This window comes from Grosmannia clavigera (assembly GCF_000143105.1).
Source record: "Grosmannia clavigera kw1407 unplaced genomic scaffold GCSC_144, whole genome shotgun sequence".
In the NCBI taxonomy this organism is placed as follows: Eukaryota; Fungi; Ascomycota; class Sordariomycetes; order Ophiostomatales; family Ophiostomataceae; genus Leptographium; species Leptographium clavigerum.
Window position 1 is genome coordinate 972478 of NW_014040797.1, and position 15302 is coordinate 987779.

At 59.1% G+C, this 15302-nt stretch overlaps 5 protein-coding genes across 5 annotated transcripts; 3 read left to right on the forward strand and 2 right to left on the reverse strand.

The window, feature by feature from the left end:
- Positions 1-1218: 1218 nt before the first annotated feature.
- Positions 1219-2728, forward strand: CMQ_2556 (acyl-dehydrogenase domain containing protein; the record flags this gene model as incomplete). Its single annotated transcript, XM_014316634.1, has 3 exons — positions 1219-1242; positions 1301-1377; positions 1447-2728. 3 exons carry the CDS (start codon positions 1219-1221, stop codon positions 2726-2728), a joined length of 1383 nt encoding a protein of 460 aa, XP_014172109.1.
- A 470-nt stretch (positions 2729-3198) lies between these two features.
- On the forward strand, positions 3199-3629 carry CMQ_2657 (spo12-like protein; the record flags this gene model as incomplete). The annotated part of the gene is made up of 2 exons (XM_014316735.1): positions 3199-3479; positions 3539-3629. The coding sequence occupies 2 exons, from the start codon at positions 3199-3201 to the stop codon at positions 3627-3629; spliced, it is 372 nt and encodes a 123-aa protein (XP_014172210.1).
- A 233-nt stretch (positions 3630-3862) lies between these two features.
- Positions 3863-5195, reverse strand: CMQ_2554 (GTP-binding protein; the record flags this gene model as incomplete). Its single annotated transcript, XM_014316632.1, has 5 exons — positions 3863-4880; positions 4932-4956; positions 5011-5025; positions 5082-5110; positions 5167-5195. The coding sequence occupies 5 exons, from the start codon at positions 5193-5195 to the stop codon at positions 3863-3865; spliced, it is 1116 nt and encodes a 371-aa protein (XP_014172107.1).
- Positions 5196-5607: 412 nt separating this feature from the next.
- CMQ_2574 (urease accessory protein) lies at positions 5608-9276 on the reverse strand (the record flags this gene model as incomplete). Its single annotated transcript, XM_014316652.1, has 4 exons — positions 5608-6369; positions 6469-6602; positions 6988-9138; positions 9216-9276. 4 exons carry the CDS (start codon positions 9274-9276, stop codon positions 5608-5610), a joined length of 3108 nt encoding a protein of 1035 aa, XP_014172127.1.
- A 494-nt stretch (positions 9277-9770) lies between these two features.
- Positions 9771-15110, forward strand: CMQ_2682 (protein kinase; the record flags this gene model as incomplete). Its single annotated transcript, XM_014316760.1, has 5 exons — positions 9771-9968; positions 10022-12325; positions 12387-12731; positions 12781-14220; positions 14271-15110. The coding sequence occupies 5 exons, from the start codon at positions 9771-9773 to the stop codon at positions 15108-15110; spliced, it is 5127 nt and encodes a 1708-aa protein (XP_014172235.1).
- Positions 15111-15302: the final 192 nt, after the last annotated feature.

Here is a 15302-nt window from a genome sequence, read left to right on the forward strand (position 1 = left end):
GCGATGGCGGGGTCCGAAAGCGGGGGGGAGGCGACAGCGTTGGTACAGTCAGTGGCAGGCACGACGGACAGTAAAGAGGTACGCGCAGAAGCAATTGTCGCAGTCAGGAAGCTGCGAGCGGATAGAAAGGCGGTGATTGGCCGCTAGGCGAAGAGCGGTGCGGGAAAGAGCGAAGGCTTGCGTCTTTATTGATTGCAGACGGCAAGGCCGAAGACGTGGATGCACTATTATGCTTGTTGTATCTTGGAACGCAGAGATTTCGTCAGCAGGTCGAATGCAACGGTGGCAGACAAGAGTGTGCAGTTGCAGCGACGGCCATGAGAAGGGGAGGGGCAGGTATAGGATACGAGGAGCGAGACAAAAAGCAAAGAAAGACAGCTTACGAGTACGACATTGGCACCAGGGGGGTCGGTGGCTATTCTGCTCGATTTGAAAGCTGCCTGCGAGCTGGACTAGGCTGCCACTAGGGGTTGCTGAGGCTGAGCTCCAAGGCTGAGAGCGAAAGAAGAAGTACGCTGATGGGACGAAAGCAAGGGCGAAGTGCATTATAAGTTTTCGTGACTCAGACCTGCTCGTACTCGGCGAAAGAGACGACAGACAGATATACCAGATCGTCCGGTTTTCTGTCATACACAGAGGTTCTTCTGGCGTGTTTTCGCGCTGTGCGAGCTCACCTGCGCCGATCCCGCGTCTCGGGCTGTTGTTGCAGCGCGTGGGAGGAGTACGGAGTACGGGATGTGGGGAGACTTTGGCCCAGCCCGTGTGCAGAATGCGATTTGAGGGCGAGATCCGCCGCTTCCACCTCTTTCGTCGTGCGATGCGCTCCATCCGGGCCAGCCGTGGTGTCGTACGCGTATGTGTTGCACAAGTTGTGTATTTCTGTATGCACGGGACCAAACCCGTGCATGCAACAAGACGAAGCTTACATAGCAATGAATAGATCACGTGACTATACATAGCAGCGTCATAAACTACTCCGTACGTCGTAGTGTGGAGTACAGCCTAACCAGAAGCTCCTTACCCCACAAGTTGCTCCCCGACCTGGACCTCGGCACTGCTCCCTGCTGCTGTAACGGCAACGGTGGAACGATTCGAGCGGGGATCCCCAGAATTTGAAGCTGGTATATCAGTGTGGTATCTGTCCTGCCCCCAGTCCTTTTCTTGTCTGAAGTCTGAATGCTCTGTTCCGCCAAACTTTCCCTGGCCCAACTCTTCACCATGTCGGACAGAATCCCTGCCATTGTGAGGACACGATACTTGTTTGCAGGGCTCAGTGGGCCTCATCGCTAACCGGTCTCAGTGCCGCGACCGCGTGTCGGAGCGGGCGAAGAAGACGCTGGACATTGTGGCCAAATTTGTGGAGGAGGAATGCATTCCGTGAGTGTCTAAGGGCAACGAGGCGTGGCTCGGGCAGATGACTGATGTCCTCTCTCTCTCCTTCACCAGGGCCGATCCGGTCGTGGAGGCACAGACGGGCAAGGGTGAAGAGCGATGGGAGCAGCACTCGACGATCGTGGAGGAGCTCAAGACCAAGGCGCGGGCGCTGGGGCTATGGAACATGTTTCTGCCGGCGGGCCACTACAAGGAGTCACCGGGGTTCACGAACCTGGAGTACGGGCTGATGGCGGAGTGGCTAGGGCGATCGCGGGTGGCGTCGGAGGCATGCAACTGTGCGGCGCCAGACACGGGCAACATGGAGGTGCTGGCCAAGTACGGCAGCGAAGCGCAGAAGGCGCAGTGGCTGGTGCCGCTGATGGAGGGCCGGATCCGGTCGGCCTTTCTGATGACGGAGCCGCAGGTGGCCTCATCGGACGCGCGCAACATTGAGATGGCGATCCGGCGGGAGGGCGATGAGTACGTGCTGAGCGGGTCGAAGTGGTGGTCGAGCGGAGCGGGTGATCCGCGCTGTGCGCTGTACATTGTGATGGGACGAATCGAAGGGGCGGGATCGACGGCGGCGGAAAACCCGTACGGCCAGCAGTCAATCGTGCTGGTGCCAGCGAACGCAGCGGGGATCACGATCCGGCGGATGATGAGCGTGTACGGCTACGACGACGCGCCCCACGGACACGGACATCTGGTGTTTGACGGCGTGCGGGTGCCGGCGGCGACGAGTCTCGTGCTGGGCGAGGGCCGCGGCTTCGAGATCATTCAGGGACGTCTGGGACCAGGACGGATTCACCACGCGATGCGGGCAGTCGGAGCGGCCGAGCGGGCACTGGACTGGCTGCTGATGCGGATCAACGACCCGCGCAAGACGCCGTTTGGCAAGCTGCTGCGCGAGCACGGCGTGGTGCTCGAGTGGGTGGCGCGGTCGCGCATCGAGATTGACGCGGCACGGCTGGTGGTGCTCGGGGCGGCCGTCACGATGGATGAGCAGGGCCCCAAGGCAGCCCTGACGCAGATCGCCGAGGCCAAGGTGCTGGTGCCGGCCATGGCGCTGGCCGTCATCGACCGGGCTGTGCAGGCGTTTGGCGGCGCCGGTGTCAGCCAGGACACGCCGCTGGCGGCCATGTGGGCCAACATCCGCACGCTGCGGCTGGCCGATGGCCCCGATGAGGTGCACCTGCAGCAGCTCGGCCGCAACGAGAACAAGCGGCGCGGCGCCGCCGTGACGGCCTCGATTGAGAGCCAGCGCGCCCGCAGCGAGGAGCTGCTCGCTCGCCACGGACAGACACGTGCGCAACCGGGCGAAAACATCAAGCACGCAGGCAAGTCGAAGCTGTAGGAAGCGTTGCATGGGAGTCGGCCAGGCTCTACGGGTTTTGTATGTCACAACTTTTAGGAAGCACAATCGAGCGATGGAATGCGTGAACTTGTATACCGTTAGCAATGCTGGAAAGATGATGATTGCAAGCTGGTCGTTTGAGGATCGAACGCTGGATTGCAAGCTGAATCGCAACCGTCGCGGAATGTGAGTCATCTGGTGGACGCTGTTGCCTAGTTAACGTCTGCCGCTTGTTTATGCTAGTGCACTCTGTTTTTGTGCTTGTCTCGAACAGCGCTTTCACAAGCCAGGAAGGCATGCCGGCCCCACTCGCTTCTTTTTTCCGGTCTACAAAGCACTTACGGCCTCCAGATTTTGAGTGTCTTCTCTGGAAACAGACCTTGCCAGTACACAGTTTGAACCAGACTTACATCGCCTCTACATTGATTTCACAACACTGCAAACCACACCATATCACACACACACACGCCATGAATTCTTTCGTTGCTGCACCCAAGGCCGTTCTCGGCGACAAGGACGTGAACGCCGCCCTGGCTGACGGCTCAGCCAGCGCCAAGGACATCAAGAGCATGGAGTACCACCGTCAGGTGCTGCAGTCCAAGATGGATGCCGAAGGGCGAGTGATCCTGCTTCTGCTGGCAGCAGCCAAAACTGACAACCACAGTCCCAAGCAGTACGTCTCGCCGTCCGACAACATCATGAGCCCCTGCACAGCCAAGCTCAAGGCCCTGCGCAACAAGCAGGTGGGCAAGTACGTCTTTTCTGTTTCCATACTCTCTCTCTCTCTATTCTCCGTACTCACCATCGCAGGGTCAAGCCGAAGTCGCTGTTCGCTCAGGCATCGGCCCGCAAGATACTGGACAGCGATGCGTCGCCGTTTGGAGGGAGGGCGAGTGATTAGTCGACAGAGATTGATGGGCAGCATTGGCCAACATGCACCTTCTCCTTGTCGTTATTATCGTTTCTCTTTCTTGTTTACGTTTCTTCCCTTGTACTTTCTGTTACACACATCGTTGTCTGTTATTTACCTGTTTGGCTGGAGGTCCAGCACGGCGTTCTACAGGTTGGACTGAACAGGGCACGGCGAGTCTATGGCAATGAATAAAATGACTTTATTAATACTGCACGCCACAATCAGGCCTTCCAGCCGCTGACAATGTAGACCACATCCTCGTCGGCGACCATGTGGCTGAGGCCGACGCGCTGGGGCACATGGCGGGCACTGGCGCCCCAGACGAGAGCGTACTTGAAGGTGTCCTTGAGGGTGCGGTGGATGCGGTCGCAGACGTCCTCGATGGAGCTGTTGGCGCGCACGATGAGGGCATCGTCAAAGGCAGGATCGACGCCCTTGCGCTTGGTGTAGACGCGGATGAGCTGCAGCTCCTGCCAGCAGCGGGCGACGACGTCCTGAAGGCCGAGATCAAGCTCGCAGCTCATGACGGCCGTGTGTGGCTCGCGCGCGAGCTGGTCGAGAAACTCGAGCGAGACGCTGTCGATCTTGTTGTAGACGTACAGACAGCGGATGTACTTGCGGTGGTCGCGCATGATGACGTCGATCAGGTCGTCGACCGTGGCGCCGTCGTCGCGCACGAGCACCTCGCAGTTGAGCATCTTGTAGTCGCGCAGGATGTTGGTGACCATGCGCTCGTCCAGGTGTCGTGGTGGTGCTGTGAAGGTGATCTTCATCCCGCCTGCCTTCTTGGCCTTGAGGTAGATGTTGGGCGGCTCCCGGTTCAGCCGGATGCCCACCGCCTCGAGCTCGGCCTCCAGCAGTGCCCGCTGCTCTGCCTTCTTGGTCGCGTCTAGCACCATCATGATCATGTCGCTCGTCTTGGCTGCTGAGATCACCTGTCGGCCTCGTCCTTTTCCCTCGGCTGCCCCCTCGATAATCCCCGGCAGGTCCAGCAGCTGGATCTCTGCTCCGCCGTACGACAGCACGCCCGGGATCGCTGTCAGCGTCGTGAACGCGTATGCTGCTACCTCTGATCGCGTCTTGGTCACCTTGGACAGGAATGTCGACTTGCCGACCGATGGAAAGCCCACCAGCGCGATTCGTGCGTCTCCGCTCTTGCTCACGTCAAAACCCGCCCCTGGTCCGCCGCCCGATCCCGGTCCCGGCTCCAGCAGCTGCGCCCGCAGCCGTGCCAGCTTTCTGTCGTCGTGTGAGCATGTCGTCGTCTCGTGTGTCCGCCTCCCGACTCACCCTTTTAGCAGCCCGAGATGGTACTCTGCAGCCGTTAGCTCGTGATACAGCTAGACAAGAAGACAGTCCACCGTCTTACCTGTGGCCTTGTTCTCTGCAGATGAATATCGTCAGCACTTCTCCGCAGACTTTTTCCGCGGCCTGGCTCACTCTGCGTCCGCTTCATCTCATCCTCAATCCTGGTCTCCGTCAGCACATGCTAGCGTTGCCATCGAGTCGTCTGGCCACCACGCACTCCTTGATCTTTTCCGTAATGTTCACCATCCTGGCGGTGGCCGGCAGCTAAGCGGCTGCGCTCGCGATTTGTCGCTTTCAGTGAATGGGCGCAAGGCGGCGAGTGAGGCTGCGGCTGTCGTCGTCGAGTATTCGCCGAGATTTTCCTGCTTAGGCCTTTTGGATTTGCGGGGTGGCGGGGCTGCGATAAAGCGTGACATCACAATGGATGGAGCATGGGTATGGAGCATGGTACGGAGTACTTTAAAGGACTGCTACTCTGTAAGTTGGACGGCAAAGTGTTCGATGCACCTGTCTTTTGAGTTGCTTGCTTTTGACAGCATAAAGTAGAGATCTCATATGTATCTTTCTGTTTGTGCATCTCTTCAGATTGCTTAGTCATCATGGTCTATGAACGGGATATGTCCTCAATCTTCGTACCCTCACCTCCGTGCAGCAGCCCCTAGCTGTTGAAGATCCGCGAGTACAAAAGTTCATGCCGGCCCATCAAGAGGTCCACGACCGGTGCCGTCTGTCCGGCAGCCTCGACGGCCACGGCCCACGACCGACGGACGGCCGCGGCCACGAGCACGCGCACGCGCTCTGATGCGAGCAGCCGCTGTGCCTGGTACGGGCCCATCAGGCTGGCGCGCACGGCCGCCGACACGAGTGCCCGGACGTGGGCGAACACGAACACGTCGGCCGTCTGGCGGCGGTCGAGCCCGGCGAGTCCGGCCACGGCGCCAAAGAGCGGCGGGAGGTGAGGAGACGGAGCAGCATCGAGGATGGAAGTGGATGAAGATGAAGTACCCTTGACGAGCTGCGCAAACAGCCGCAGCGGATCCGTCTGGCCGGCCGCCACCAGCGCCGGTGCAAAGGCTCGCTCCCATACCGACAGCAGGGCGCGACCCTGGGCCACGGAGGCACGCCGACCAACAGTACAGATGATAGTGGCGTCGTATATGTCGTCAAGCTGTGCGAGGCTGTCAGAGAGGGTCGTCGTCATCGTCTTCGTCACCCCCACCGCATCGTGCGCTGCCAACACAAACGGCAGGCTGGCTGCGCCATACGATGCCACGGACAGCGGAAGGAACCGGTCCAGCGATGCGGCATCGCCTGCTCGATGGCCTTGCGTCTTGCTGTGTGCCAGAAACGACTCGAGTCCGCTGCTAAAGGCAAATGAGCCCAGTGGCAGCGCCGAGTCCGACAGCAATAGGTAAAAGTGCTGTGCCGTTGTGAGCGTCGATGATGCCTCTGCCTCTGTCTCTGCCTCTGCACTTCCATCTCCATCTCCATCTCCATCTGCTCTCGCAGCCATACCTACACCCATTCCCTCTGCCCGTCGCTGCTTGGCCGCTCGTAGACGCGCCTCCAGATCGGCAATCTCCTGGTCGACCGCTGCAAGCCCTTCATCGGCGCTGCCACCAGGACCACCCAGCACCAGCAGCACGCTGTCTGCTGTCGAGCCCATCGCGGCAAAGTGAGCACACAAAAAGCGCAGACGGTAGGATGGCGTTGACGCAAATTCAACAGGCAGTTGCTGCTCTCTGGCAGCGCCCGCAAATTATAGGTATCTCGGGCTGGCTGGCTTACTAAAGCAGCCACTAATAGGAAACAGTTCTCGCTTAAAAAACACAGCGGCGACCAAACACAGTCGCAAAGGTTCTTTCTCTCTCATATCCTCCACTCGTACAAAAAGCTTCTCCCAAGCTTCTCCCAGAATTAGCTTCTCTCCTAGAGATAGCCTCCCAATAATAGACCTTCTCCAACCCGGCGCCATAACACAATCCAGAAAACCCACAGCTCCTTCTCCTCTCCTACATATCTCTGTTCCGCATCGAACCCAACGTTCGTCGCCGCTCTGCCCGCCTCTTCTCCACCCTTGCCAGAGCTGCCGCCACGCGCTCCGATGATATCGAAGCCCGTGGCGTGTCTGCCGCCGCCAGGTGCATATGCTGCCTGTGTTTGAGCTGCTCCGTCTCCTCCCTCTTGGTTTCGGCTTCGCCGGCTGTCTCGCCTAGACGCGCAAACCGGTTCCCAAGAAGGTCAATGTCTGGCTCGTCACCCCCAGCATACGAGTACCGTTTGGCTGCTACCATCGCCGTCGCTGCCGCTGACCGCACACGCTCGTCTACCCGCGGCTGGTCAATCGTGCGCAGCGCATCGGCACCCCGTCGCCGCCGAAGCCCGCCAGCGCCCGCGCTGTCTTCAAACGTCATCGATTTGGGTCGCCGTCGTGATGCCACCGCTCTTGCTGCCGCAAATGTATCCTGCTGCTCCTGCTGACACTCGTTTTCCTTGTTGCTCCCCAACAGACGCTGTCGCGGCAGCTCTGGCTCCTCCATCGTGTCGTCGTGCAGGTCGTCTAGTCGGATCGCGAAATCGTCCTCTGCTTCTGCTGTCCGACGCTTTGATGCTCGTACCGACTCGTGACGCCGCATCGTCTGTGCTGTCGTCCTCACCACCATATCTTCCTCGCTCCGGGCCGCTTTCTCCTTGAGCTCGGCAATCTCGTCGTTCTTCCGCCGTAGCACCTGCTCGGCCTCTCCCACTCGCGCCTTGGCGTCGTCCTTGAGTGAGTCGTATCGTCGCTGCAGCTGCCGCAGTGCCTCGTCTTTTCGTCGCCGCTCCTCTTCTGCAAACTTGGCCCGCTTCTCCAGGTCCTGCGTCTTCGCCTCTGCCGCCTGCACCGTCTCCTCCGCTGACGCCAGCTCGGCTGCCAGCGCCTTGCTCTCGTTCTCGTACTTGCGTGCCCGCTGCTCCGCTGCCCGCAGCTCGCTCTTCAGCTGCCGCGCCTCCTCCTTAGCCTGCACCAGGTCCTTCGCCTGGTCCCTTGCCCGTCGGAGCTCTCGCTGCGTCTCCAGCAGCGTTCGGTGCGTGCGAGGCGACGGCCCCAATCCCGCTTGCTGGTGACGTCGCCGTCCGGGCGCCGGGCTCGGGCTCACCGGGTCCTCTGGATCCTGATAGCCCAACAGGTTCCCCGCTTCGTTGCCCTTCAACATCGCCTCCAGCTCCTTAACTTGGTTGCGGTACTGCACCGCTAGCGCCGTCTCCCGTGTCAGATCCGTGATCAGCTCCTGGTAGTCGTGGTCGCTGCCCTTCATCCGCCCGCGAGCAATCTGCCGCGCCAACTCCGAGATGTGACTCTCCATCTTGGCCACCTTGTCCTTCTCCTCCTTGAGCTTCGCGTGTAGGTCCATCGACTCCGCGTCCTTCATCTTTGCGTACGATTTTGCCAGCTGCTTGTACTTGAGCAGCTTGCTCATCTCCGCCTTGGCGTCCTCCTGATACCGCTGGAACTGCGCCTTCCAGTATCGTCCTGACTGCGAGTGTGGCTCATTGAGGTCGACTGTCACATCCGGGTCCCATTCGACATCGTCCACCTCCTCCCAAAGAGCCTCCTCCTCCTCGCCCCCCCGTGCCGCCGTCGTGGACGTAGCCTGTTGTGTGTCCTGTTGTAGGCGAGCCTGAAGATCCTCCGTCTGCTCATCCATCACTTCCTTCCGTGTCTCGGCCCCCGATCGGTGGGCATTCTCCAGAGCCAGAGCTAGCTTGGAGCGTGGTCGGGCGCGCGACCGCTCGCTGGCCGCCTTGACGTCCGAGTCGCCAAACAGATTCACGCGCCCGCGCCCGTCTCTGTCGATCCTGAGCTCCTTCTTCTTGTCGTTCTCGCCGGCCTCAACCTCGCGCCCAAACGAGACTCGCTTCCGACGTGACGTTGCCGTTCCTGGCGTCAGGAGAATCCCGGCCAGCTTTCGCGGAGTGCCTTTTGTGTCCGGCCCATTCTTGTTGCCATTCTCATCTGTCGACGTGCGGCCTTCGAAAGAACCTTGCGGCACGATCGAGACTACAGTGGTGTTGGCCCTGAGTTTCTCCGCAAGCTGCCGCCTGGCATTGTCGTCTCGCCGTACTGGCGTTCCGAACAGAGCGCTTTTGAATGCGCGTGCTGCAAAAACGGGCGCCGGGGTGTCTGGCTGCTCCAACTGCGTGTCGTCTACACAGAATACAAAAGAACTGGGTCAGATTGGACTCTTATCCGATAGATTCATTTCTGGGCGCGTTGTTCCTCACCTGCGTCTTCCGGCGCGTCGCGTCCTCCTCCCAGACTGCGCTTCAGCGCCCAGCCGAGCATTGTATCAAGGCGCGTTCAATGTTGAGTCTTCCTACTTCGAGGGGTGCTGGAGTGGAGGGGCTTGCGTCCACTGTTCTGGGCAGTGGGCACGCGGACGAGAGCCAAATGGAGAAATTTGCTCGAGTAAATACTTGCTGACATGAATCGACACGCCTGTTTACATGCTTGCCAAAATGGGAACAACAGAGATGAGGTGGCCCGTGCGGATAACCCCCCTTCTATTGGCGCCTGACCCGCCAGCACTTAACGCCGTGCTTTAGCGCAGAGTCAGCCTCGCCACTGACCTTCAACGAAGCTCTGCCCCGCTAATTACAGCTCTCGAACCTCATACTTTGGGCGCCCCTCCTGACTCATTCCTCACCGGCTTTTCTGCCTTGCCAACTACAACACCATCGCACCGAACTGCACCAACGTCCAATTGCAACATGGGCTTCTCCGGGTAAGCTCTAAGCAGCCTTTGCAGGCTGTGAGACTCCGAAACCAAGACCACCAGGATGGCCGGCAAAAAGCCCGTGAAAGCAAACGTCAAGCAAGATGACTCCACCAACTTTCCCGGCCTGCAGCAGCAGCAGCAGCAGCCGGGAAGTGTGAAGACTGCGTATGAGGAGCGCCAGGAAGAAGAGCTGACCGCCCTAGAGGCCATTTACGGAGACGACTTTGTCCAACACAAGGCTGCGCACAGTGCTTGGAAGGTATGCAGTCATCTGTCTCTTTGATCCGAGCCAATGTCTTCTGACAAGCAAAGAAATCAGAACCGTCCTTCGATATCCGGATCAGGGCGCCCTCAGATGAAGACGTCGCTTTGACTTTGGGTGTTGTGTTGACCGCAACGTACCCCAAATCAGTACCGTTGCTTACGCTCAAAGACCGCGATGGCCTGCGGGATTCGACCGTGTTCAAAGCACAGAAATATCTCGAGAAGAACGCCAAAGAACATGCCGCCGAGGACACGGTTATGATATATCTGCTTGTGGAGGGGATCCGCGAGATATTGGAAGATGCAGCCATCGCCAAGGCACAAGGCCTGGAGCTGCCCTCCTTGGAGGAAGAACGAGCAGCCCACGAAGCTAAGATCGCGCAGGCTGCTCTGGACGAAAAGCAGCAGGAGGACCGAAAGCGCCAGGAAGAGGCGCTGGAGGAGGAGCGTGCTCTCGGAGCCCTGGTGGAACAGGAACGCGAGCGCCAGCGCACCAAGGCCAAGGAGCTGCGGAAGAAGAACAGGAGCCACATTGGCAGCACCAAGTCTCCCGAGCGTGCTTTTGGTTCCGAAGCTCCCGACGAAGCCATGGTATTCGACGAGCCGTGTGAAATGGTGGACACGACCGGAAACACCGTCCAGTTCAAGGCCGTGACTGGTCGATTCCTCATGCATACGGGACCCATATCGAAGATCTATCTCGTGAAACCTATACTTCCGGGCGACCAGGACGAGTGCAGCCTGGCGCTCAAACAAACAGAGCTGCAGACAAGCGCCAACGACTCGGTGGCAGTCCTGAAGCAGATGCAGTCTCTAGAGACCCAGCTGATCGCTCTGAAACGGCTGCGTCGCCAGAAAGTGCACCGCAACATTGTCGACGTGATCGACTTTCGAATTGACCGGGCGTCTGGCATGCAAAGTGTGCAAAGTGATGAGTCACCTGGACAGCCCCAGCCGCCTCCGACCTCGCCCACGCGTACCAAACGGCCCAAGTCTCCTCGGCTAAGCCAGTCCCAAGGCTCGCTCACCCAGCCCCTGCAGCCGCAAGAGCAGACGACATGGACTGTCAGCATTCTGAGCTTGATGTCGGACAAGGGATCGCTCGAAGATATATTGGAGCTTGCTGGACACCTGGAAGTGACAAAGGTGCGGGCTTGGACCCGGGACCTCCTGGATGCTCTCGACTTTCTGCACGGTCACGGCCTCCTCCACGAGGATCTTCACCCAAGCAATGTGCTGCTCTGTCGGGATGCCACCAGTGACATCATCCCGAAGCTTGCCGACGCCTCTTACCAGCAGCTGATGCACAGCATCTACTCGCGCAGTGGTCCCACGATCGCATCCACACGCACAGCCCGATCTGCCTACTGGTTGCCGCCCGAGATTGCTGGAGCATCGCGGCCGACGTACACACAGAAAACAGATGTCTGGGATTTCGGCCTCATATTTCTGCAGATGGTCTTCGGCCTCGATGTCCCTCAAAAATACCATTCCCCCAAGGACATTATGGATTCGCTCAACTTGTCCGACCCCCTGGCCGAACTGGTGTCCAAGCTGTTTATGCCGGATCCCAAGAAGCGGCCACGAGCCTTTGACCTCGGCTCCAGCGAGTTCCTGGCCACGGATGCACCGATTTTGTCTGAGGACACGTTCGCAGTGGACGACGCCATGATCTCGATCCCTCAGAGCCTTCCGACCCGGTTCCGGCGCGACTCGACAACGCGGGTGCCGAAAGCGTCTCGTTACCGTGAAGATTTTATCGAAGAAGGCCGCCTTGGAAAAGGCGGTTTCGGAGAGGTTGTGAAGGCGAGAAAGAAGCTGGACGGGCAGATCTACGCCATCAAAAAGATTACAATCACACAGAGCTCCGGAGACAGCCTCACGGTTACCGACATTCTGAAGGAGGTCCGGCTTCTGTCCCAGCTCAGCCACCCGGCCGTTGTGCGATACTACAACGCATGGCTGGAGGAGATACATGATTTTTCCGGCTCGGAAGGTGAAACAGCCACAGAGGGCTACAGTTCTAGAGAGAGGGAGGATCTGGAAGGCTTTAATATCGAGTTTACGAAAAGCGGTGGCTTGGACTTTCTGTCTTCTGGGCCGTATCCCAACATCGTGTTCGGGTCCGATTCGGATGAGGAGGGGGGCAATTTTAATGCCACGGACGAAGACAGCAGCGAAGAAGAAGAGGAAGACGAGGTTGGCAGCTCCGACGACGACGCTTCGAATACTACGGAGACCAACGACGGAAACAATCGGATGCCTGCTCGTGGCTGGTCGCGCACCAGAAGGGGCAGTCAACGGCCGAGTCGTACGATCATGTACATCTCCATGGAGTACTGCGAGAAGCGGGTAAGTGTCTCTAAATGGGTAATCATTCCTAGTATTTGGTGGGCTAACAGCATATTCGCAGTCTCTTCGGGACCTCATCGCACGAAATCTATCAAAGGACACGCAAGAGGTATGGCGACTGTTCCGACAGCTTCTCGAAGGTCTGACACACATCCATGGACTGGGAATCGTGCACCGTGACCTGAAGCCAGACAACATCTTTATCGGATCTGGAGCCGATGGCGTGAACAATGCCAAGATTGGAGACTTTGGGCTCGCTACGACGGGCCAGCTTACTGCGGCCGACAAAGCGTTGACGTCTGGAACGATGGATGCGACTGACGAAACGAGAAGCATTGGCACGTCGGTGTATGTTGCACCAGAGGTTCGATCGGGAGGCAGCGGGTCTTACACGACCAAGGTTGACGTGAGTTGTTCCGTGTTGGCTGGTTGCCCGCGCTTTACTGACAGGCCAGATGTACTCACTCGGCGTGATCTTCTTTGAGATGTGCTACCCGCCGATGATTGGGATGCAGCGTGCAGACGTGCTCACGAAGCTCCGAGGGTCTCCTCCTGTGCTGCCGGCAGACTTTAAGCCCAAGGAAAAGTCGCAGGTAGACATCATCCAGTCACTTCTGACGCACAACCCAAAGGAACGACCGTCGGGAGCAGAGCTTCTCAAGAGCGGAAAGCTGCCGGTGCAGATGGAGAGCGAGACGATTCGACACGCGCTGGCCGAGTTGTCGGACCCGACGTCGCCGTACTACCAGAAGATGCTGTCGATGCTGTTTGCACGGCCGGTCGAGCAGGCGAAAGACTATGCGTGGGACATGTCTTCGATGCAGACAGCGCCGAGCTCGCAGGACCTGATGCGACAGTACACGGTCAAGGAGATGCTGGTGTCGGTGTTCCGGCGACACGGTGCCGTGGAGACGACGCGCAGCTCGCTGTACCCGATGTCTTCGCTGTACGGCGGGGCCAACGTGGTGCAGCTGCTGGACCGCAACGGAAATCTGCTGCAGCTGCCGTTCGACCTGACGATGGGTAATGCACGGGCACTGGCTCGATGCATCACGGGTGGCGACGTGGTTGCCAAGTCGTACACGTTTGGCAGCATCTTCCGGGAACGAGCAGGTGGCGGGCAGCCGAGCATGTTTGGCGAGGTGGACTTTGACCTGGTGACGACACACACGCTGGATCTGGCGCTGCGCGAGGCCGAGGTGATCAAAGTGATTGACGAGATCACGGTGGCGTTTCCGACGCTGCGGAACAGCCCTCTGTGCTTCCAGCTGGGCCATTCGGACCTGCTGAAGCTCATCTTTGACTTCTGTGGCGTGGACAAGAAGGCAAGACGGGCAGTAGCAGACGTTCTGAGCCGACTCAACATCCACGGCATGACGTGGGCGAAGCTGCGAGTCGAGCTGCGGTCGCCGCTGGTGGGAGCGTCGACGACGAGCATCGACGAGCTGCAAAAGTTTGACTTCCGCGACACACCCAGCAAGGCGTTCTCCAAGCTGAAGACGCTCTTCGTGGGCACTGACTCGTACGAGAGAGCGTCATCGACGCTGGCTCACATGCGCGAGGTGCACGAGTACTGCAAGCGACTGGGCGTGACCAACAAGATGTACGTGTGTCCACTGAACACGTGGAACGAGGCCTTCTTCTCGGGCGGGATCATGTTCTCGTGCCTGCTTGACAAGAAGGTCAAGGACGTCTTCGCAGCGGGCGGACGGTACGACGGGCTCATCAAGGAATACCGGCCGCGGTTTGGGTCCAACATTCCAGACGAGCGTCATGCGGTCGGCTTCAGTCTCAACTGGGAGAAGCTGGCCCAGGCACCGCCACGGTCGAGCGGGAAGGCCTTTCTCAAGCGGGCTGCCGAGGAGGAGGCCAACGGGGCTTTTTCAGCGAAGCGGGTAGGTTTTGGGTGTTCTTCACTGGCTTAGGCTCTGCTGACATAATCAAGTGCGACGTCCTTGTGGCAAGCTTCGATCCAACGATCCTGCGGTCAGTCGGGGTGGAGCTGGTGCGGACGCTGTGGGCACACGGGATCAGTGCAGAGCTTGCAGGCGACGCGCGGTCGACAGAGGAGCTGGTGTCGAAGAACCGGGACGAGGGTCACGCATGGATCGCGATTGTGAAGCAGGATGGCGTAGTGAAGATCCGGACGATGCCCGCGTCGGCGACCGGCGGTGGGGGTTTGGGCAGCGGCAGCGGCAGCGCAGCAGCGCACCGGAACAACGCACCGGACGTGGAGATGGCGCTGTCGCAGGTGATGGCATGGCTGCGGGCAGAGATGCGGGAGCGCGAGTCGACGCGAACAGGGACGATAACGAAAGCATCGGCGGCGGCGGCAGCGGCATCGTCCTCGCTAGAGGGCAGCTCAGTAGGCGGCAGCCACGGATTCGGACACCACGCGGCCAACGAACACGATGGCTACGATGGCCAGGACGTGCGAGTGCTCGTAGGCCACAACAAGAGCAAGAAGTTCAACCGGCAGGCAGTCGTGGAGCAGGCACAGGTCAACGCGGCGCGGCTGGTGCGGTCGTTTCTGGCTGGGCCGATTGCGGCGGTCGAGACGACGGACCAGGTGCTGACCATGATCCAGGCCACCTCGCTCTCGGATCCGGACAGCTGGCGGCGGCTGGAGCAGAACGTGAACACGGTCGAGAAGAAGTACGTGCGCGAGGTGCAGGGCATGCTCGTGGACTGGCGGACGGCCTACGAGGTGGGCACAGGATCACGACATGCTTTCGTGTATAACTTCCGGACGGGGACATGTATCTACTATGATTTGGGAGCATGAGGGTGGTGGTGAGGAAGATGGCGATAGTTAAGGTGAGAGAAGGTGAGTGAGGTGAGGATTTGATGACGTAATGAGATTTGTAGGTCTGTCATTTAAGCCTCTTTTCTCCAACATTGAGCGATGACGAGTATAGCTATGAGATTAGTTGTGTATTTACGATACCATATTCGCTAGGAATGATTTAAAACCAAG